The sequence below is a fragment of the Puma concolor genome, chromosome A2, assembly GCF_028749965.1.
Source record: "Puma concolor isolate L17-30 chromosome A2, mPumCon1.1.hap2, whole genome shotgun sequence".
Lineage (NCBI taxonomy): Eukaryota > Metazoa > Chordata > Mammalia > Carnivora > Felidae > Puma > Puma concolor.
The window spans coordinates 162,226,212-162,248,077 of NC_141668.1; the positions used below are offsets into that span (position 1 = coordinate 162,226,212).

Genomic DNA, 21,866 nt, shown 5'->3' on the forward strand with positions numbered 1-21,866 from the left:
GGCCGCGGGCCGCGCGGGAAAGAGGCGGGGCGTGCGCGCGTGTGCGGGGGCGGTGCTGCCATCGCGCCTGCGCACGGCGGTGCCGTGAATGCGCGGGAAAGAGGTGGAGCGCGCGCGCAGGTGTGAGGGGCGGTGTCCGCCGCGCGGTTCGCGGCGTCGCGCGGCCACCTAAGGGCTCTGGCCTCTCCTGGCGGCCCGGGTCTGGACATTCCATATTTTTAGGTGGCCGGGGTAGGGTTAGTGTGGGTCCGGCCCCCGGAAGTCGGGCCCACAGCGCTCGGGCTTTGGGCCTTCTCCGCCCTTCCCCCCCCCCCCACAGTCAGCGCCAGACCCCCGGCCTCCGTGAGGGCCAACTTTGCCCTTCATTTTCTCAGAAAATTCTAATGCAAGTAATTTAACCGAGTTGTTCCCCGACAGATCCAGGCAGACCTACCCAGTTCCTGATCAGGACAGAGGGACCTTGACAACTTCTGTGGCCCAGGTCGGTGTCGACTTGTCTGGACGGCCCCAGGCATCCCCCACAGGGCTCCCTGACCCTTTGAAGGGCCCCAGGTGGCTCCTTCCAGGGTCCTCGGGTGTCCCTGGAAGGGCCTCCGACCAGAGCGGAGAGGGACGGCGCTTCCCATGTTCTGTCCCGACGTGGGGACTAGAGCCGTGTCCCCAGGGCTTCCCAGGCGGGCGGGCAGGCCATGGCCTGAGGTGGCTGTGACTCCCCCCCACCATGTTCCCTCGGGGCCCAGCTTGACCTCCCCCCCCCGCCCCCCCCCCCCCCCCCCCCCCCCCCCCGCTCCCTGTCCCCACCCCGCGTCCCGGCAGCCTGATGGGCCAAGGTGCGGGGAGGGTGGCTTCTGCCCTCAGCCACGGTCACTGGGGCTGTACCCAGGGGCGAGGACAGCTTACAACGATGGGATTGTGCTCATTTTCAGATTTCTCAAAGGAGGGATAAAATGACCAAGAGGAAAAAGCTTCGGACTTCAGGTATTTGGACACTCAAGTTGACACGTCTTTATTGCTGCTTCCGGTTACGGGAGGATGTGGGCCTGTTTGTTGTAGAAATGCTAACAGGACCCCGCCAAGCCCCTGGGGGGGGGGGAGTGACTTCATACGAGCTGGTGAGAAAAGGGTGAATTGTGGAAAGTGCATATGGTAAAAAAAAGTGAAAGCTTTCTGGAGTTTCCTCCACCCCCGGGTGGGATCCCACAAGCTTAGGGCAGGGGTGCGCTCTCAGAGACAACCTTTGAATAGAGCTACAAGGTCTTTTTTTTTTTAACGTCTATTTTTTCTTAACTTTTTAATTTTTTTTAAGTTTATTTATTTTTGAGACAGAGACAGAACATGAATGGGGGAGGGGCAGAAAGAGAGGGAGACACAGAATCCGAAGCAGGCTCCAGGCTCCGAGCTGTCAGCACAGAGCCCGACGTGGGGCTCGAACTCAAGGACCGCGAGATCATGACCTGAGCTGAAGTCGGACGCTTAACCGACTGAGCCACCCAGGCGCCCCTTTAACGTCTATTTATTTTTGAGAGAGAGAGACAAAGTGGGATCAGGGGAGGGGCAGAGAGAGAGGGAGACACAGAATCCGAAGCAGGCTCCAGGCTCCCAGCTGTCAGCACAGAGCCCGACGTGGGGCTCGAACTCATGAACCACAAGATCACGACCTGAGCCAGAGTCGGACGCTCAACCGACTGAGCCGCCTGGGTGCCCCCAACTACAAGGTCTTTGATATACTACAGGGTCATCGGTTGGTGGCTAAGTGTTTCACTCTGGAACCAAAACCCTGGGTTGAGGGCAGCCTGGGTGGCTCATTCTGTTGAGTATCCAACTCTACATTTTGGCCCTGTGCTGGGATTTGCACGGAGCCTGCTTAGGATTCTCTCTCCCCCTCTCCCTCTGCCCCTACTCTGATCGCGTTCTCTTTCTCTCTCTCAAGATAAACAAATAAACGTAGAAAAAAAAAAAAAAAACTGGGTTCACCCCAGCTCTCATGCTTGCCCTGTGATTGCAGATGACTTACTTTGTGCCTCAGTTTCTCCTTTCTGTAAATAGAAGATAATAAAGGCACCTACCCTGTCCATTCAAACAATGATTCTCAACCTGGTGGGAGGATTTTTTGCTCCTCGGAAGACACTGGAAATGTCTACAGACATTTTTGGTTTTCACAACTGATCTATGTGGGGAAGGTGGCAGGGACTGGCATTTAGTGGGTTGAGGCCTGGGATGTGCTCAAAATCCTAGAATGCACAGGACAGCCCCCCACAACACAGAATGATCTGGCCTCAAATGTCAACAGTACCGAGATGGAGAACTCTGCCCTAGAGCTCACATGTGGATTAGTATTTGTAAAGCACAGAGGATAGACCCTAGGTATACACAAGTGTATGCTGCTGTTATGATTCTCCCCCCAGACTTAAAAAAAAAAAAAAAAAAAACCTTCATTCTAAAGTAATTTTGGTCTCACAGAAAACTTGCAAAAATAGTTCAGGGTTCTGTCTACCCTACCTCCAGCTTCCCATGAGGTTAATGCCCAACAAAACCACAGGACAACGATCAATCATAATATTGCATAAGAAGCCAAGAAATGAACCTCGCTACACTACTTGTTCCAAACTTTCCTATGTATACAGCAATATAGTGTTTTCACTGGAAAATAGAATCATCACACATATCGACCTATAATCTGTTTTTTGTTTTATGGGATATCACATCCTCTTTATTTGTCAACCTACATATACGTTTCTTCACTCGAAAAGAAGAATACCCAACGTTACATAGTGTAGCACCACCTCCCTGTCATTGTCTAAGATAACTTAAACCTCGTAGAAGTTTAGAAATGATCACTTACTGGCTAATGAACGTAAGGAATAGCACTCATTTCCCACCCCACCCCCCCCAACTATGTGGGACAAAAATTAGCAACGGATTGAAAATGTTTTGTGTAGAAATGAGCAACAGTCTGCTTGGAAACACAGGAATTTCACTGACCTTGGAGGGGGAAGCTGGGGACAGCCAGGCCCACCCACAGCATGTCATTTGGGGCCTCTCTTGGCAGTGGCCTCCCTAGTTCGGTGGACCCCAGGCTGGCCCAGGACAGCTGTTTCTGTGTGTCCTGGAAGGGGTGGGGACAGAGGAAGAGGATTCTGGCAGGTGGTGAAAGAAGCCCTTCCCTCCCAACGTCTTTGGCCTCTGGTGTTGAACATAAGGTTCTGCCTTAGTTTTTCTTAAATTAGTCCTGTGGGGATAGATCACAGGAAGGAAATGGGAGGCTCTTCACTTCTGTTGATATTTTTGTTTTTTATTTGGTACACATGTCCATTGGATGAGTAAAGCGAGCTGGTGTTTGGGCATCGTAAGAAACCAAATAAACAAAGCTGCTCGATTTTGCCTTTTTTGGCAGACCACAGGGTGGGAATATGCTTGTGTGAGAAGCATTCGTTGGAGCCTTGCTCTAAGTACAGCACTGGCGCGGGCACCTAAGCAGGGTGCACCGGCAGGCGGGGCAAGGATGAGATCAAAGGGTGCCGCAGACTCAGGTCCTGCCCTCATGACCCTCAGGGTCTAGGCAGGGGAGAAAGAAAATTGCTTCTCGCCGGGAGCACTAATTCAAATACACAGCAGTAAGGTAAAGTTCTAAAAGGGTACACGTGAACCATAACAGAATCAAAAAAATTACAGAAAAGTCACAGTGGTCTACTGGAGCACAAACAGCCAAGTGAATGCTAACGAGGACCCTAGTGATAGATGTGGGGGATGGGGGGCTCATTCAGTGGGTTTCCTTCTAGCTGAGGTTGGAAAGGATCTACCTGACTGAACTCCAGAAAGACCACCTGGTTTGCCTTTTTGTTCTCACTGGTCAGAGGCACGGTACATAGTAGGTACTCAATAAATGCTCAAGTGCACTTAAGTATGCAGGCTCTGGAGTTGGACTGACTGGATCCCATTCCAGATTCCTTGGCCTCCAGGTGCCTCAGCTTTCTTATCTGTAAGATGGGCAGAACAGTGGGATGCTGCCTCAAAGTTTCATCATAACATACCCAACTTCTCAGGATAGCGTCTGTCATGGAGCTGTCTAGGTTCAACCTTTATCATTTGTTTTTTGAATAAATGAGTAGGGGGGCGCCTGGGTGGCGCAGTCGGTTAAGCGTCCGACTTCAGCCGGGTCACGATCTCGCGGTCCGTGGGTTCGAGCCCCGCGTCAGGTTCTGGGCTGATGGCTCGGAGCCTGGAGCCTGTTTCCGATTCTGTGTCTCCCTCTCTCTCTCTGCCCCTCCCCCGTTCATGCTCTGTCTCTCTCTGTCCCAAAAGTAAATAAAAAACGTTGAAAAAAAAAAAATTTAAAAAAAAATGAGTAGGTTGGGGCCAGGTTTGGAGAGGTATTACAAGTCAGCCACTACCAGCAGTTTCCATGTAAGGGTGTTTCCTTCATTCAGCGAATAGGTGTTAGGCTCTTAATTGCTTTCAGTGATGGGGAAGGTATTGCAGATATTCAAGGGGCCGAGGAGCAGCTGAGATGTCACCTCCCTAGCACTCGATGACTATAGGTCCCAGTTTTCCCAGGATGGATATTCTGCAGGCATCACAGAAAACTAGAGTGGTACATAATCTAGTCCTATCAAGTGTTTCCTGGTGGTGATCTCTGTTTTACACGTGTGTTTATTTAGTCATGTACCAAGTACTTATTGAGCACCAGTGGTATACTAGATGATCTTCTAGGTACTTGAGACTCAGTAGAGAGTGAGATAGACCCCTCTTTGTATGGAGCAGGTTGTATTGAGGGAGACAGAAAATAACCAGTACATCAGATACTGGCAAAAAAAAAGCTGTGAGGTGAACGAAACAGACCGTGGGTCTCTATAGGGGGTGCCCTATAGAGAAGTCAGGGATGGCCCTCTGCAGGAATATTTGAGCTGAGACTCAAGGAAGCCAGTACACATCTCTCCCCACCTTCCCAGAGAGACAGGTGGCAGGACCAGGTTGTCTTATGTAGTTTGGTGCCAGGCCACGTCAGGATTTGGTCTCAGTCATGACCAGTCCTTAAGTAAAAAGCCTTTGAATCCCATGGCTACCTAAGCTCCTAGACAAGGCTCCATCCCATCTCTCTCTCCAGGCTAGTGTCAGAGCAAGGGTTTCCTGCTCTTGGAACAAGCTTGTTCATGTTGCAGCAGTGGCCCTGCCATGTTGGTTGTCAGCCGTGGAAGTGCCTGCTCCCTGTACCTCCCATCCCTTCATTTTCCTTTCTCTCTAAACTAGGTGGAGAAGGAATCCGTCCTCCAAAACTCCCAAAGAACCCAAGGCTAGGAGATTCTGGCAGGCCCCCCCAGAGTTCTGAGTGGGGCTGTTTGTGTCTCCCTGAAGCGTCAGAAGGCAGATCAGGACCTGTTCCCTCTGCCGAACAGAGGACAGAGGAACCAGTACAGGCAGCCTCCAGGTAGGTGGCTTGGAACATTCCAGCAAGCCTTCACACCAACAGTGGGCACAGCACAGCCGTCCAGTAGGCAGGATGTAAAAGCGTGGGGACAACCATGACCCATCCAACGCCACACCTCCCTCTGCGGGTTCAGGGCCCCTCAGGTTGCTTCTCAAAGCCATTCCTAGGACTCTCCTTTCCAGAGAGAAAGGTTGATATTTTAACCACGGGCAAGGAAAACCTTGAATGTTTCAAGGTCACTTGGTAATAGAATGCATCTTGTCCTCTGCTGGTCAAATCCATGTTTATCCCACATTCCTTCTTAACCAAGAAAGGATCGATGGAGTTGTGGGTCTGCGAACTAATAAGCCATGAAAGGGGATAGCAAATATTATGTGCCAGACAGTGTGCTAATAATAAACAGTTTACGTCTGTCTGTTCGTTTAATCCTCGTGGCTATGTGAGGTAAGTTTTTATCCCTGTGTCACAGGTGAGGACTCCGAAATTTCAAGAAATCAAATGGCTTACTTGCCCAAGGCTACTGAGCTGGTGCAGGGCAGGCTGGGGTCTGGCTGTGTCTGGCTCCTGTGTTCCTAACCACCATGGTTTCCCAGCTTCCTCATTTTTATTTTCAGGAATATGTAATTAAGCACAATGGGGGAAAAAGAAAGATCTGGAGCATAGTCTATTCATGGAGTTAAACCACGTGTAACTACAACAAAGTAGAAAGGGTTAGCAGGAGTTAAGAAGAGGATTCCTGCTACCAGAAGTCTTCAAAGAAAGTATCATGGATCAGTGTACCAAATTTTCTGAGTAAACAATTGCGGCACATGGTCTGACCAACAGAGCTGTTTTTGGCGGTGGGGGCTGTGTGGTCGCAGGTCATTGCAATCTTAAGACTAAAGGCAGCCCTGTGGTGTGTGGGATATGAAGAGGGGCCGCATGTCACAGCTAACCCGTTCTCCCAGACAGGTAGCATGATGTCACTGTGCTTCACGCTCCTGGAGAGGCCAGCAGGGCTCATGGGGTCCCAGGCACTGCCCACCCTACTGTCTTAGTCCATAAGAATAGTCGGAACCTACAGAAGTGGGTTCCCACTCTCCTTTTTCTGTTTTTGTTTTCAGAATGTTTAATTAAGAAATACCATGTGTTGGGGCGCCTGGGTGGCGCAGTCGGTTAAGCGTCCGACTTCAGCCAGGTCACAATCTCGCGGTCCACGAGTTCGAGCCCTGCGTCAGGCTCTGGGCTGATGGCTCGGAGCCTGGAGCCTGTTTCCGATTCTGTGTCTCCCTCTCTCTCTGCCCCTCCCCCGTTCATGCTCTGTCTCTCTCTGTCCCAAAAATAAATTAAAAAAAAAAAAAAAAAAAAAGTTGAAAAAAAAAAAAGAAATACCATGTGCATAGAAGTACAACAGAAAAGAGCAAAGCCAACAAGCTTAACACATTTATGTTGAGAAATGAAATCTTTACCAGTACCCTAGCAGCCACCCAAATAATCCACTCCAATTAAAAATTTTCAAACTCTTGGGGCGCCTGGGTGGCGCAGTCGGTTAAGCCTCCGACTTCAGCCAGGTCACGATCTCGCGGTCCGTGAGTTCGAGCCCCGTGTCAGGCTCTGGGCTGATGGCTCAGAGCCTGGAGCCTGTTTCCGATTCTGTGTCTCCCTCTCTCTCTGCCCCTCCCCTGTTCATGCTCTGTCTCTCTCTGTCCCAAAAATAAATAAACGTTGAAAAAAAAAATTTTTTTTTAAATTTTCAAACTCTTGGGGCACCTGGCTGGCTCAGTTGGTTGAGCATCGAACTTCAACTTAGGTCATGATCGCACAGTTCGTGGGTTTGAGCCCCATGTTCGGCTCTGTGCTGACAGCTCAGAGCCTGGAGCCTGCTTCAGATTCTGTCTGTCTCTCTCTCTCTCTCTCTCTCTCTCTCTCTCTCTCTCTCTCCCTCTCCCCCTCTTCCCCCCCTTCCCCCACTCTCACTCTGTTTCTGTCTCTCTCGAAAATAAATAAGCATTAAAAATTAAAAAAAATTTTTTTTTCAAACTCTTGCTGTCAGTATCTAGATTTATTCTGTCTCCATAACCTCCTGACATGGTTTAAACCTGTTACTGTATCTTCGTGCTTTTTCCTGTTCCACTAATAAAGGTGAAATCGTGAAGGTTTAGTTCCAGATTTTGATTTTTTTTAACAACACATACATCCACATTTATTTAGATATAACCATAAGTCTCACAATCTTTTTAAAAAGACCTAATATTTGGGGGGGGGGGCGCCTGGGTGGCTCAGTTGGTTGCGTGTCTGACTTCGGCTCAGGTCATGGTCTTGCAGTTTGTGAGTTCAAGCCCCGTGTCGGGCTCTGTACTGACATTGCAGAGCCTGGAGCCTGTTTTGGGTTCTGTGTCTCCCTCTCTCTCTCTGCCTCTCCCTTGCACTCTGTCTCTCTCTCTCAAAAATAAATAAACATTAAAAAAAAAAGACCTAATTTTTTAAGGTCTTTGGGTTTATAATAATATTGGAAAGAAGGTAATGGAGAGTTCCCATATAGACCTCTGGCCCCACACATGCGTAGCCTTACCCATTGTCATGATCACTCACCAGAGCTGTGCATTTGTTACCCAGCATGAACCCGCACTGACACATAATAATCACCTGCAATCCACAGTTTACTTTAGAGGTCACTCTGTGTTGTATGTTCTGTGGGTTTGGGCAAACATAGAATGACATGTATCTACCATTATAATCTCATGCACAGCATTTTCACTGCCTAAAAATTCTTTGCGCTCCACCTGTTCATCTCTCCTCTCTCCAACTCTGGCCCCACGGATCTTTTTATTGTCTTCGTAGTTTTGCCTTTTCCAGAATGTCATAGCGTTTCCATCATACGATATGTAGCTTTTTCAGGTCACTTATTTCACTTAGTAACACGCATTTAAGCTTCCTCTCTGTGTTCTCATGGCTTGATAGCTCATTTCTTTTAATGCCGAATAACATTCCATTGTCTGGATGCACCACAGTTTATTTATCCATCCACCCACTAAATGCAATCTCAGTTGCTTCTGCATTTTTGGCAATTAGTGAGTACACCTGTTTTTTCTGACATTGTGTCTTTTGCATCTACAACTTCCTTTCTCTGGAATTTGCAGAGTTGGGGGTTAGAGTGTCATTCCAAATGGGAAATCCTATTCTTATTTCAGGAGCCAATTCCTGGGATTCTAAGGGTAAAGTGCTGCCAGAGCAGGAAGCTTGGATTCTAGATGTGAGACTCTGCACCCTTCGTGGCGGTCACGTGTCACCCTAGGCGCAGCCCCCCTTCTCCACCCCACCCTCTCCAAGCAGGTGCTCCAGGACCTCCCTTGCAGGAGACTGAGCACCACTTTGCCTTTGGATTCATTCTGTTTGTCTTACCACGCGCACAGACAGCTTTCCAGAACTTCAGAACCACCTCTGTTTTGCCTTTCTCCACCCAGCTCCCCTGCCGAGGAAGCACAAGCTCCCGCCAGTCTCCTCGGGGAACCAGAAAAGGAGCCAGCACCCCTTCCTCTTTCCCAGGTGAGCCTGTTCTATGGCCTCATATATGTACTACAAACGCTGCCTCCCTTGAGCTGGAGTTCTTATCTCCATTCAGCATCAACAGGCTGACAGGTTGGTGAGACTGTGTGCTGGGGATGGAGTGGAGGGCAAGGACTGCATTTGAAGCTGCAAGAAAGGAACTGGTTTGGTGTTTGTTTTCTGAGACCTCATTCCGCCCTTATCTTTATTGCTGCTTTGTTCTTGTATCTGGTTCACAGAATTCAGCCAGGAGGTTTGTCCCCCAGTTTGCAAAGTCCAGGAGGATAGTGACAAGACCAGCAGAGTTGAGGGAAGAGGACCTCAGGAGTGGAACCCCTAAAATCAGCCAGGTGAGCCCGTTAGACACCCAGTAGCTGCTTGGACCAGCCTTGGCTACTGAGTTCAACCTTGGTTTTCTTTGGCATTGGCTAGACCTGCATCTGTCTGCATGCCCTTTTTCAGTGCCTGATGCTACAGATGTGTGTGGAGCATGTGCCACGCCTGTGTGAGGCGCTCAGGACAGCTGTGCCTGCACCCAAGTGGTCAAGGCCACAGCCCTTTTCCCCAGGTTGCATGATAGTAATAAAAATGCAGAAAGACAATCCACATTCTGTCCCTGAACCCCTTTACTTCTTGGAAGCTTTTGTGTGGTTGGGGGTAGGGGATGGGTCTTACAGCATACTTTCTTGTCCTTTCTACCATGAGCTCCCAGGGTAATGATGTCTCTGGCAACAGGGGCCCCTACAAAAGTGAGGGATGGGCATTCCCAGCAGCCACGTTTGTAATCATCCCCAGCGGAGAACACTCGATATCCTTTAACGGGCGAATGGCTGAACACGCCATAGAGCACAACCCAGCAATGAAAGAGGAACAAACCAGTGATACACGCAACAATCTAGATGGATTTCTAGGGCGTTATGTGGAGTGAGAAAAGCCAGTCCCAAGAGGTTATATACCGTAGGATTTCATTTGCATAACGTTATTGAAATGAGAAACTTATAGAGATGGGTTGGTTAGTGGTTGCAGGGAGTTGGACCAGGGTGGGGTGGGGAGGTGAGTGTGGCTACACGTGGCAGCACAAGGGACCCTGTGTTGGAGATTTCCCATATCTTATTTGTGTGGTGGATGCACAGCCTCCACCACTGAGAGAGCTTTGTAGAACTTCATACACACACACAAACAAGCGTAAGTCAAGCTGGAAAGCCAAATAAGGTCGGTGGACTTGATCACTGTTGGTATCTGGACTGTGATATTATACTCAAGTTATATAAGATGATACCACTGGGGGAAACTGGGTAAAGGGCATGACGAGTCTTTTTCTGCCATTTCTTTATAACTACATATGAATCTACAATGATCTCACAAAAAGTGTAATTTAAAAACAAGAGGGGTCGGGGGGTGCCTGGGTGGCTCAGTCAGTTAAGTGTCTGACTCTTGGTTTCAGCTCAGGTCATGATCTTGTGGCTTTGTGAGTTCTAGTCCCATGTTGGGCTCTGTGCTGGTAGCGCAGAGTCTACTTGTGATTCTCCCTCTCTCTCTGTCCCTCCCCCGCCTCGTGCGATGTTTGTCTCTCTCAAATAAACTTAATAAATAAATACATACGTGCATACGTACATACAAACGAGAGGTCGGGTGCCTGGTTGGCTCAGTTGGTAGAGCATGAGACTCCTGATCTTGGGGTTGTGAATTCAAGCTCCATGTTTGGTGTAGAGCTTATTTTAAAAAAATAATATTAACTAACTAATAAGAGGGGTCTTAGCTTCACTGTCGACTGAAAATGTGCAGGAAATGCTATGTGTAACTCAGCGGCTGGTTGCCAGTGGCTTTACTGAAGCCAGACTGACAGGCCATGACCTTCAATGCTCTGATATTTGCAACACTCACCCACCTAGAAAGGTTGGACTTGACTGATGTAGGGAGGTAACTGTGGAGGAGGCATCTCCCTCAGTGCTGATAACCGTATGGAAGAAGCATGGGAAGGGGGGGGACAATCACTGTCTATAGGGTGCCCTTGGATACAGACCTCAGTCCCTACCTATCAGATGTAATTACTTGTAGTCCAGTTTGAAAGGAGAGTTGATGGCATGGTTGTGAGAGGAAGGGAGGTGATGGGTTGACTCCAGGGTTTGGGGCCTGAATAGCTTGAAGGATGGAGTTGCTGTAGTTGAAACAGGGAGTCTCTGAGGGCATACTCAGGAGCTGGTGTCGGTCATGTGGCATTGGATGTCACCAGGAGATACCAGAGGGAGATTCCAGATACCAGTGTCTCGAGTTGGGGGAGATCCAAGGGCTGCAGTGTTTCTGCAGGTTTAGGTCTGAATGCCTGGATTGAGCTGCCATTTACCTAGGGGACAAAATCTATCTACGTCCCAGTCAGAACCCTCTTTCCCACCCTGTTCTGGTCATCTCTGTCTCCATTAGGGACATTTGGCTTCTCCCTCTCTCTTTTAAGTTTTTTTTTTTAGTGTTTGTTTATTGTGAGAGAGAGAGCAGGAGAGGGGCAGAGAGAGAAGGAGAGAGAAAGAATCCCAAGCAGGCTCTGTGCTGTCAGCATAGAGAGCCTGATGCAGGGCTTGAACCCACGAACCGTGAGATCATGACCTGAGCCAAAACCCAAGAGTTGGATGCTTACCCGATTGAGCCACCCAGGCAACCCATCTCTCTTTTAATTTTTTTTTTTAATGTTTGTTTATTTTTGAGAGAGAGAGAGAGAGAGAGAGAGAGACAGAGTGCAAGTGGGGGAGGGGCACAGAGAAGAGATACAGAATCTGAAGCAGGCTCTAGGCTATGAGCTATCAGCACAGAGCCTGATGTGGGCTTGAACTCACAAACCCACAAGATCATAACCTGAGCCAAAGTCAGATGCTTAACTGACTGAGCCACCCAGGTGTCCCTTAAGTTTTTATGTTGAAATAATTATAGGCTCATAAAAAATTGCAAAAATACTATGGACCCAAGTGTCCACTGATAGATGAATAAACAAAATGTTGCATATCCATACAATGGGATATTATTCAGCCTTAAAAAGCAAAGACATTCTGATAAAGGCTACAACATAAATGAAACTGGGCAATATTATGCTGAGTGAAATAACCCAGCCACAAAAGGATAAATACTGTAGGATTCCACTTACAGGAAGTCCCTAGAGAAGTCAAATCCATGGAGGCAGAAAGTAGACGCTCGATGCTTGGATGCCCGGGGCTGGGAGACAGGGATTAATGGGGACAGAATTTCAGCTTGGGAACATGAAAAGAGTTTTGGAGATGGAAGGTGGTGACGGTTGCACAACAGTGTACATGTATTTTATGCCACTAAACTGTATACTTACTGATTAAGATGGTGAGTTTTATATAATGCGTATTAGACCACAATTGAAAACAAAAACAGTACAGGGGCGCCTAGGAGGCTCAGTCAGGTAAGCGTCCGACTTCGACTCAGGTTATGATCTCACAGTTCGTGGGTTCGAGCCCCGCGTCGGGCCCTGTGCTGACAGCTCAGAGCCTGGAGCCTGCTATGAATTCTATGTCTTCCTCTCTCTCTGCTCCTCCCCTGCTCATGCTTTGTCTCTCTCTCTCCTTCAAAAATAAATAAAAACATTTTAAAAAAAAAAGAAAAGAAAACAGTACAGAGAGGTCCTTGTGTGCTCTCCTCCAGTTTCCTCCAGTGGTAACATCTTCTAACTAGCATCCATTGCCAACACCGGTCAGTTGACGTTGACACAATCCACAGGCCCCCTTGATTTTTATATCCTTGATCTGTCCAAGAGCCTCCATGTGCCCAGTGTTGGTGGGAAGAAGGAGCTGATGGAAAGAGGGATTCCTCTGCTTCTGGTCCCCATTCCAGCCCCTGGCTCTAACTATGCCCAGGACTGGTACTGAATGGTACTGGGTGCACCATGTGTAACATCTGAGACTTTGTACAGGTATAGTTACAACTAGAAAAAATTTTAGTTGATTATTGAAGGCTCAAGGCTGAGTCTTTTACTCTCCGTAGGAAACACCGCCAGGGCCCAGTAGCCAACAGGCCAGAAGCCGACTGCAAGAGGAGTCACTAGGGCTTGCTTCCTGGGAGGCCAGGGAGCTGGGAGCCCAGACCCAGGTAGACAGCACTCACCCTGAACACAGAGACCAAAACCCCATGACACCTGTGCCTGGAAGTGGGGATTCTCCGCCCTCGGCTTCCACCAATGTCTCTCCAGAACGGGGGATGGTACCCTTGGCCTCAGAGAGGGCCAGCCAGGACCACCTGTCGGAGCAAGGAACCAACACACCGGATGGTGAAAGCAGGAAGGGATGTTGGGTTCTAGGCTATCGTGGCCAGAAAGGGCTCCTGCTGAGCAGTGATGCTGAAGAGAAGGAGCCAGACCGAGGAAGCCTCCAGGAAGCAGGTGTCCAAGGGGGAGCAGAGGCTGACCTGCCTGAGGGGCACAGAGAAAAAGGAGACAGTGTCCTGGGTCCCTCCTCCACTCAGGGCACAGAGCCCGGATCTGCAGACCAGGCCCTCTCTGACCCCATGCAGATACCCAGCAAGACTAGCAGGGAAGCAGAACAGAGCTGTAGTGGCCCAAGTCATTCCTCCCTTGGGACCGTTGTCATCACAGACAGGAGGACAGACCCCACTGAGCCAGAATGGAGGGCTCCAGAGGTGGCCAAGCCAGATGAACAGGCCAACACCAGGGCACCTTCCTCTCCCAGTGGGAAGGCCCCTGATGGAGGCCACAGTGGGGTCCTGCTCAGCTGCACACTTCTCACTGGGGAGACAGGAGGCAGAAGGGAGGCAAGGTGGGAAGACAAGCCCCCTGGCAACATCCTGGGGGGCCCTTTAGGCTCCCTGGCTCTGGATCGCAGGATAAAAGAGCCCATAGTAGGTGCTGGAGATTCCAGTCTTCTAGCCTCAGAAGTGGGCCCACCTGTTGATCAAACAAGGGCGCCTGGCCTGGATGAAGAGGGACTGGGGGGGATATGTGCACTGCCTTCGCTATTGCAGCCTGAAGGTGAAAAGGCAGCTGAGTTAAGGAGCCAGAGCCCTAAAGAAGACCTTGACTGGTTCAATCTGTCTCTTGGAGCCTTTGCTCCTCCAGTGCACAGAGAAGCAGTGGGTGGCCCTTCCCAGGAGACCAGGGCCTGCCACAACCACCCAGATGCCCCTGAAGATCCCACAGGCTGGTCTGAACTCCCTCCTGGCTCTGCAGACCAGGCTCTCTTGGGGGAGTCTCCAGCCATGGAACCTCACTTCCTGCCAGACAGCCAGATACGGGATGCCCTAGAAGACCCTGACCTTGCAGCCTCACCTGAGCAGGTAAGAGTTTCCCCACATGATAGCCAGACCATCCCAAGATAGGTGTCAAGTGGCCATGAGCCCTGTCACAAACCACCCACCAGTGGGGAATTTGGGGTGTGTGGTCATCTGTTTATACAGCACACGGGTCTAGGAGAATGAGGTTTAGCTTCAGTGTGTATGGAGTCAGTGATTTTCCAGATAGGACAGTCCTGCCTTTCTTTCTGTAAGGAGTTTGTGTGGGAACTGCAGAGCCCCAGGCAGTGACACACATGCATTCCGTCAGCCCAGGCAGAGTTGATGGAGGTCCTCCATTCCTTGACTGGAGCCCCCAGGTGTGCCCACCCTCTCCACGCTTCAGGGCCTGGCCCTGGCTGCAGGTTTCTGAAGGATATAAAGAGGATGCCTGAAGCCTTGAGGGTACCTTTGAAAAAGCCAGTGTTGTCAAAGCTGGGCATGGGGGAGAGGACTTCAGTCTCCAACTGAAAAGAGCCTTTGCCCATCTTAAGGGTCATTTCAGGGTCCTGATATGAATTTTTTTTCCAAATATATACAAGGATTTTGCTTTCCTGCTGGAATTCGTAGGGACTTTCTTTCCTTCAGGGATCTGCCTGCCCAACAGGCAGTGGGAGAGCTGCCCCAAATCACCTTTCCTGGCTACTGAGCCTACACCGGCCATTGGCATTCACCTGTCTAGGGCAGGTGGCAGCCTTGCTTCGGCCCCACCCCCAGGGAGGCACCACATCCCTGACCACTGGCACACCTGAATCTGGCCTAAGTGCTTTGTGGTCACACCCTGGAAGGTAGGTGGTTCTCTTTCCACACACTGGGTGTGGATAAGAGGCTGAAGGAGGTTGGGCACCTGCCCAAGGTGAAGCAGCTGAGTGAAGCAGGCTGGGTCTGTTCCCAGGTTGGCCTGATTCTGCAGCTGTGCCTGTCCTGGAACACAGAACCCAGCTTGCTTCACAAACATTGGCCTCTGTTTCTTCGGCTGTCCTGTTGAAATGTTTAAAAAATTAATTCAGTTACATGCTTATCAAGAGCCTGCTCTCCCAGGAGTCAGCACATCAGGTGTGGTCCCTGCCCCTGTGAGGTTTGTGGTTGTACTGTTCCCACCTGCCTCTCCCAGAGTAAACATTTTGTACCCTATCATTTCAGCACTTGAGTTTTTTTATACAATATGGCCCCGAAACACAAGCCTAGTATTTCATCTGGTGCCTAGCTGAAGAAAGCCAGCTGTTCCAGCCACAGAGGGGAATGTGGCTGGGTTGAGCAATTGTGAGTCTCCAAGGTGCTGCCTTCCCAGGGGATGGCCAAGGGTCATCTTTGGCCCTTCACCATTTTACCTGCAAGGTAGCTTCAGACCAGGCCCCAGGTGCCACATGTGGGCCCCCAGTACCTTGGGCCACCCATTTCTCAATCACCAGATGAGTAAGATCATGGAAAGCCAATCGCCATGCAGTCCACTCATAACGTTTGAAGACAAGTACCTGGGATAGATGGGCGTTCAGCTCCTGGCACAGCTGAAGTTTTATAATTGAAGCCCCATCCCTTGAAAAATATAAACCCCTCCCTTGGAAAGAAGAGCAGTCTAAGTTGCCCCCAGTCTCTGGCTGCTGGGCAGTGGCTAAAGGAGCAGTTGGGCTATCTAGTGGCATCCAGCAGGCAAAGAGCAAGCCCTTCCTGATCGGCCACCAGTGACTTTGGGCTTTGAAAACACCAAGGAATCCGCAGTGCTGGGACCCAGCAGACAGCCGGGGTGGTCAGACCTGACAGGCCCCCCAGGGGCGGAAGCGCTGCCCTGACAAGGCTGCTGATGCCTGGGCACGTTTCGTTTAGATAATGGGCGTTCCCAAACAAGTTGGGGCGACCCCGGCACAGGCAGGTTCCCACGGAAAGCTTCTGGATGGGGCCCAGCAGGAAGGCTGCGTGGACAGGCACACTTGGGAATAGAGTGCAGGTAGACGGAGAGAGTAGCAGCAGCGGCCTGCCCACTGTCCCTCACGGTGGCACAGCCGTGAGCACTGCTTCAGAGGAGGCAACTCGGGGTGTCCCAGAGGTTACACAGCAATGACAGAGCAGTTTCAAACCCAGGTCTCCTCAGAGAAAACTATGGTGTTTTCTTCTCATAGTAGCTCCCTTAGGATGTAACACTCCCCACAGAGACACTGGGGCCTCTGTAGGCCACTGCCACGTAAGTCACTTAAAAAAAGCTGATTCCAAGTCCCTCTTGGGTCCTAGAGTGGTGGCCTCCAGCACATTCTGGAGGAGAACTGCCCTCACTGTGTCAAAGATTCATAGAACCCTGGTGGAGGCAGTAGTACCTGTCAGGAGGGAGAATATTCCTCATGGCCAAGAACAGCACAGTGAGTTGAGTGAACATGTGATGCCAAGTTGTATTTTAAGCCACAGAGTCACTTACATGAAAGTCAACCAGATGCCTGGGAGATAACTGGACGGGCTTCCCAACTCGGCACTGCTGGCATTTGGCCCCAGATGGTTCTGTGTGGTGGGGCTGTCCTGTGCACTGTAGGGTGCTGAGTGGCCCTCCTGACCTCTACCCACAGCATGCCCGTAGCACCTTCCCCAGTAGCAAAGTGTGCCGACCAGCATGAAGTGCCTAGGGGTGATCCTCCCTGGTGAGAGCCGCTGGGCTACAAGCAGCTCTTCACGTCTGCTCCTTGGGATTCAGGGACGGTTTGCAAGCCCTTCATCCCACCCCCCACTGCTGTCAGGAGAGAGGGGCTCGGTTCTGAAAGGATGTCTTTTGGAATGGGTCCCGTCTTACTCTAGGACTTTGGTCCCCCCAGAAGAGGCCCTGGGCCGGCCACTCTGCCCCAGCCTCTTTGCCTCTTTTCAGAGGGACATATGTCACCTCCATGATTGAGCCTGACATTTTCCATGAAAGTTAAACCACCGTTGACATTTAGAAACTTAAGCTTCTCAGGGTTATCTGGCTTTCTCCCCTATTAATTATAAATTTTCCCTTAAAATGTATTTGCAAAATCTCCCCCTGACATGAAACCTGGCTGACCTCTTCCCCTCAACACCAGATGCCCACCTCGCCCCAGTCACCATTACTGGGGGTCTTCTCTGTATCTTTCCAGATACTGCAGGATGAGCAGGAGACAGTGCTACACCTCAGCCATCAGAGACAGAGCCATCTGCCAGCACAGATCAGCCCTTCAGAAAGCACAGGCCCGGCAGGGGACACCAGGGTCAGGCCCCACATTGCCCTGTCTGCTCTTTTGGAATGGGGAGGTGGGGAGAGCGGCCGGGGCTGGCGGCCCCTGGGTGTAGCTGTTACGGCATCCCGTCCCTTCCCTACACCACTGTTCTGCAGGATTCTCTGCCTCCGTGTCCCTGACATGGCCCGGAGGAACCGAGAGGTCCCCTGCATGACCCTTCCCTGTGCAGGGCTCACAGCCAGGTCATTCATAGGTGTGCTCTCTCTTCACAGTTGTTTCCTCTGGGGAGCAGGCTGGACTCTTGTTGGCCTGGCACAAGCCTACATGCTGATGGAGGCCCCCTCACTGACTTCCAACTGAGGTAGACATGATGGGGGGAGGCTGACCCAGGACCCTTGCCCCAGTACCGGTTGTCCCTAAGTGCCTGGGAGGGGAAAACGTCACTGCTTTCCTGGCACTGGCGCTTCCCACACTCTCCCTCACCATAGGCCTGCCTTGCCCTGGATGGGCCTCAGTAAGGGAGCCAAGCCCCATCTTTCAAACTGTGCGTGTCCCCTGATCCCCATGAAAAATCCCCATGAAAAATCGTGATCATCGATCTACAGACAAACCACAGTCTCTTCCCAGAACCCCTGGGAAGGTGCCCCCAGGTCCATGGGTTGTTGTGACGTACCATGTACTTTTTGTGGAGAGAGGTTCTAGAGCTTTCCCTAAATCTCTAGAGGGGAAGAGGACCCAGACAGGGCTAAGAACCATTGGCCCATGTGACCTTGGGGTCTGTCCCCACTCTGGCACCTTCTGGACCTCCAGGGTCCCTGACTGGTCCCATCTCCTCACTTGGCTCTGTGCCCTAAGGCAGGCCACTTTCTCCCTCCTGCAGGCCATGGAATGTGTGTGAGTGTGTGTGTGTGTGTGTGTGTGTGTGTGTGTGTGTGTGTGTGTGTGTGTGTGTGTTGGGGGGGTCCTCTGTCTCTACCCCAGAGCCATTCACAGTCCCATCACCTCCCTTTGTGTCCTTTCTCCCCACCCTGCCAGGCGCTAACACTGAGCCAGTCCTCTCCTGTTACCTTGTACTTGAACTGGCCTCTCTGCAGAGGCTGCAGCTTATCGATTATTCATGGCCAAGTTTCTGTTTCTGGCTGGCAAGTGTGGAGGAGGGGTGAGAGACACAGCCCTTGGCAGAATTTGTCTCCTTCCTTTTTCTCCTCCTCCCCCTCATCCTCAGGATAGAGGTGGCCACGTTCCCACCTCTTACCCATGCATAACGTCTGTAAATAGTACCTGTTGTACCACTTGTTGCCACACACACACACACACACACACACACACACTGCAAGGGGATCAGTGGCAGTTTAGTCAAAGTGGCCTTACTATTGCTTGAGCAAAGAGGAGAGAGATTCATGTTGTGAATCTCCAGTGGCCTCTGATATGACCCACATGGATGACTGGAAGCCCCAGGCAGGTTATGGGTCTGGTTCAGTGGCCTGTGGATGAGTGGGACGTGCAGAGGCTAAGGCAAGCCAGCTCAGGGTGACCGAAGCGGGTGGGGCAGAACTGGAGTTCCCACAGTGACAGCCCGGCAGACACTGCTAAGCTGGGGTGTGGGAGGATTTAGGAACAGCTGTTGGCTCGAGTCCAGGAGGGCAGCCCACTGCCCACACCCGCAGGCCACATGTGTTAGATACAGTGGGTGCTGTGGTGCATCTACCCTTCCATAGATACTAATGCCATCCAGTGCCAGCTCTTCCAGGAATTGCTCTGGGCATGGGGGAGGCCGTGTGGGACAAAACACAAACTTCCATCTGGTGGGGGTGGGAGGGTGAGAGACCAGCAAATTAGTCAGATGGTGAAGTGTTGAGAAAAAGACTGTGAGGAAGGGGTTAAAAATTTACAGTGGTGATCAGGGAAGGCCCCCTCCCCCCACCAGGAGGAGATATTTGGGAAAGAACATTCCAGGGCCCTAAGAAGTGCTCAGGGAACAGCCAGGAATTCAGTGTGGCTGGAACAGGGGGGGAAGGGAATGAGAATGAGGGGATGGGGTCTGGAGGTGCTGGCAGATGGTGCAGGGCTGCAGGGAGGGGCACTGGGCCCACCCCACCCAGCACTGAACGGGGGACAGGCTGTAGGGGCAGGAACTGGGGGCCAGGGAGGCTGTGGCAGCTGTCCAGACAAGGACCAAGGTGGTGGGGAGGCGGCTGGATTCTGAGTGTGCTTCTCATGGTACAGCCAGCCAGGTTGGCCATGAGGGCTCTGCCTGTGGTGGCTTCGTATCTGTAAAAGGTATTAACATCCAGAGAAGACCGCTCCAGGCCCAGCAAAAGCCCCCAGAACAGACTTTGACAGAGCTGTCCAGTGAGGTCAGGCTTCATGTCATCCCTCCCTTCCCCCCCAGGACATGTGTAGGGATCAAAGCTTGCGAAGCTGCCAGGATGGAGGACGCAACAGACACCGTGCGTGGCCTTGTCGTTGAGCTCTCTAACCTGAAGTAAGCATTGGGCAGGGATCCATGGATGAGTGGGGTGGGAGGGGTGGCAGAGGGGACAGGGCCTTGGAGGGTGGTGGGGAGGGCCCAGTGCCAGCATCTGCCTGTGTGAGTGTCCATGATCCGTGAGTGTGTAGGTGTGTGAGCTTGTGTGGGAGAGTGAGCAGCCACTTGTGCCCGAATGAGAGGTGGGGTCCTCGCACGGACGTCTGGTGGAGCACAGCTCCTGCTGGCACTTCCTGCAGCCGGCTGATCATGAGCACCCACCGGGACCTGGAGGCCTTCAGGCGCCTCAACTACAGGAAGGCAAGGCCAGCAGGGAAAGCGCCGGCACCCTACACATCAAAGGGAGCTGGGAATCTCCCTCCAGGGGAGCGATCCTGGAGGGATTTGTAGATTACTTCCAGACCACCTCAGGAGCGCCCTGTGCGCACACTTGTGTGCAAGCTCACAGTGCCTATGCGTGTTTCCTCTGCGCTGGCCCCCAGAAGTGCCTGGTACTCCTGCCAAACAGCTGGAAACAATCCCTCAGCAGACCCCGGAAAGCCTGCAGGCTGTGTGTGCCCCCTGGTTTACCCTAGAAGATGCTCCAGCGTTTCCCCAGTGGGCCCCAGAAACCTTCCCTCAGCCTACCCAGAAGTCAGCTTTCCATGGGAAACACAGGAGGCCAGGCCTCAGTCAATAGCCTCCCTTGGGAGTTGGTACCGGAGGGGACCTGCTCCTCCCTGGGGCTGCAGCAAAGGCCAGAGGCAGGAGGCTGGAGGCTGACTGTGCCTCCAACACTCAGAAAGCCAGCTGCTCTGAGCAGGGCCTAGAGCGGCCCGGATGTTTATCTGGATTTGCAAATTTCAGTTCTTTAGCTCAGGTTATGGGAGGTTCAGAATTTGTTTCTTTCCTGGAGGAGAAGAGGGTTCCCTTTGTTGGCGGTACCTTTTGTTTTTCTCCAGATTTCCATTTTATTTGTTCTGGTTAGAGCATTAATAAATGATTCCCTAGTGTGGATCTGTGACCTGTTGTTTGGGGTTTGAGGCATTTTCAGTTCCTTATGTTTTGCCCACAAACCTCCCTAACCACCTCTTTCTCCTTTTACTTCTCATCCTCCCCAGGAAGGCAGGTTGGGCCACTGCCGGGCCCTGTGAATCAAGGGGTCCCCACAAGATGTTAAGTGTGTCAGTCTCCAGGAGTGGGTGGCTGTGTGTCCATGTGTGTACACATCCAAGCACACACACACACCCGTATCTGTGGGGCAACAAGCCCACTGAGACATCATAGTTGATCACCCAACTGCGGAGTTGGTAGGTTCGCTTTGAGAGCTCAGATGGCCTTACCCATCCCCCAAGGAAAAAGCTGTTTCTAGGCCCCAGACTGGAAGGAGGCAGTGCTGGGGGACTGTTACTGATGCAAACACAGCTAGTGTCTGCAGGTGCTGCTGTCCAACCCATTTTACAGAACACGATGCTTCAATTAAATTGGTCACCAAAAGGTTGACCAGACTGGAGACTTCATTAGTCCTTTGACCTGTGACTCCTGCACCCATTTCCTATAGTCAAGGCAGAGATCCCCTCCTACTGCCTTCTTAGACCCCTGGAAACCCCGTGCTGGAGGAGAGCAAGGTGGGTCATGGTCCCCCTTCTCCTGGCTGGATGTGCAGCTTCTTTCTTGAACCTGCCTGGACATGCCCCTTCTCCTGGTACCCTGGATCTCAAGTGCCAGCAGCTCTGGCCTATACAAGGAGCACTTACAAGCAGCTGGGGGTGGCTGGGATGTTGAGTCCCCTAACCCAGTTTGAAACTCTTGGGGCTGCTAAGGAGCCTTCCTCTGGGTCTTCTTTCTCCTCCTTCCCTCCCCTCTCCAAGCAGAGGGACCAGGCTGTCCTCAAGGACTGTCTCCCATCCCCAGCCCTCCTCCTGGGTGGCCTCGGGTCCTGGTCCACGTCCAAAAGCCAAGGGCCAGAGGGGACCTGCAAAAT

At 51.5% G+C, this 21,866-nt stretch overlaps 1 protein-coding gene across 4 annotated transcripts; it reads left to right on the forward strand.

Annotated features, from left to right (window-relative positions):
• The first annotated feature begins 48 nt into the window (after positions 1–48).
• BRME1 (break repair meiotic recombinase recruitment factor 1) lies at positions 49–20,443 on the forward strand. 4 transcript variants are annotated; one of them, XM_086698906.1, is made up of 11 exons: positions 51–120; positions 418–481; positions 927–978; positions 5,248–5,425; positions 8,869–8,950; positions 9,190–9,300; positions 12,944–14,248; positions 17,335–17,445; positions 17,688–17,776; positions 19,808–19,900; positions 20,143–20,443. In XM_086698906.1, exons 1-11 carry the CDS (start codon positions 89–91, stop codon positions 20,291–20,293), a joined length of 2,268 nt encoding a protein of 755 aa, XP_086555032.1. In that variant the 5' UTR covers positions 51–88; the 3' UTR covers positions 20,294–20,443. The 4 variants fall into 4 exon arrangements, with proteins under 4 accessions (XP_086555035.1, XP_086555034.1, XP_086555033.1 ...); XM_086698909.1 differs by lacking the exon at positions 12,944–14,248 and having other exon boundaries at positions 49–120; XM_086698908.1 differs by lacking the exon at positions 17,335–17,445 and having other exon boundaries at positions 50–120.
• The last annotated feature ends 1,423 nt before the right edge of the window (positions 20,444–21,866 follow it).

Excerpts from the sequence above, each read along its gene's own strand:
- BRME1 (XM_086698906.1), top strand. The coding sequence starts at position 89 with ATGCGCGGGAAAGAGGTGGAGCGCGCGCGCAG. Across the intron at positions 5,426-8,868 it reads CCAGTACAGGCAGCCTCCAG|CTCCCCTGCCGAGGAAGCAC; the intron begins GTAGGTGGCTTG and ends TTCTCCACCCAG. Across the intron at positions 19,901-20,142 it reads GTTGAGCTCTCTAACCTGAA|CCGGCTGATCATGAGCACCC; the intron begins GTAAGCATTGGG and ends CACTTCCTGCAG.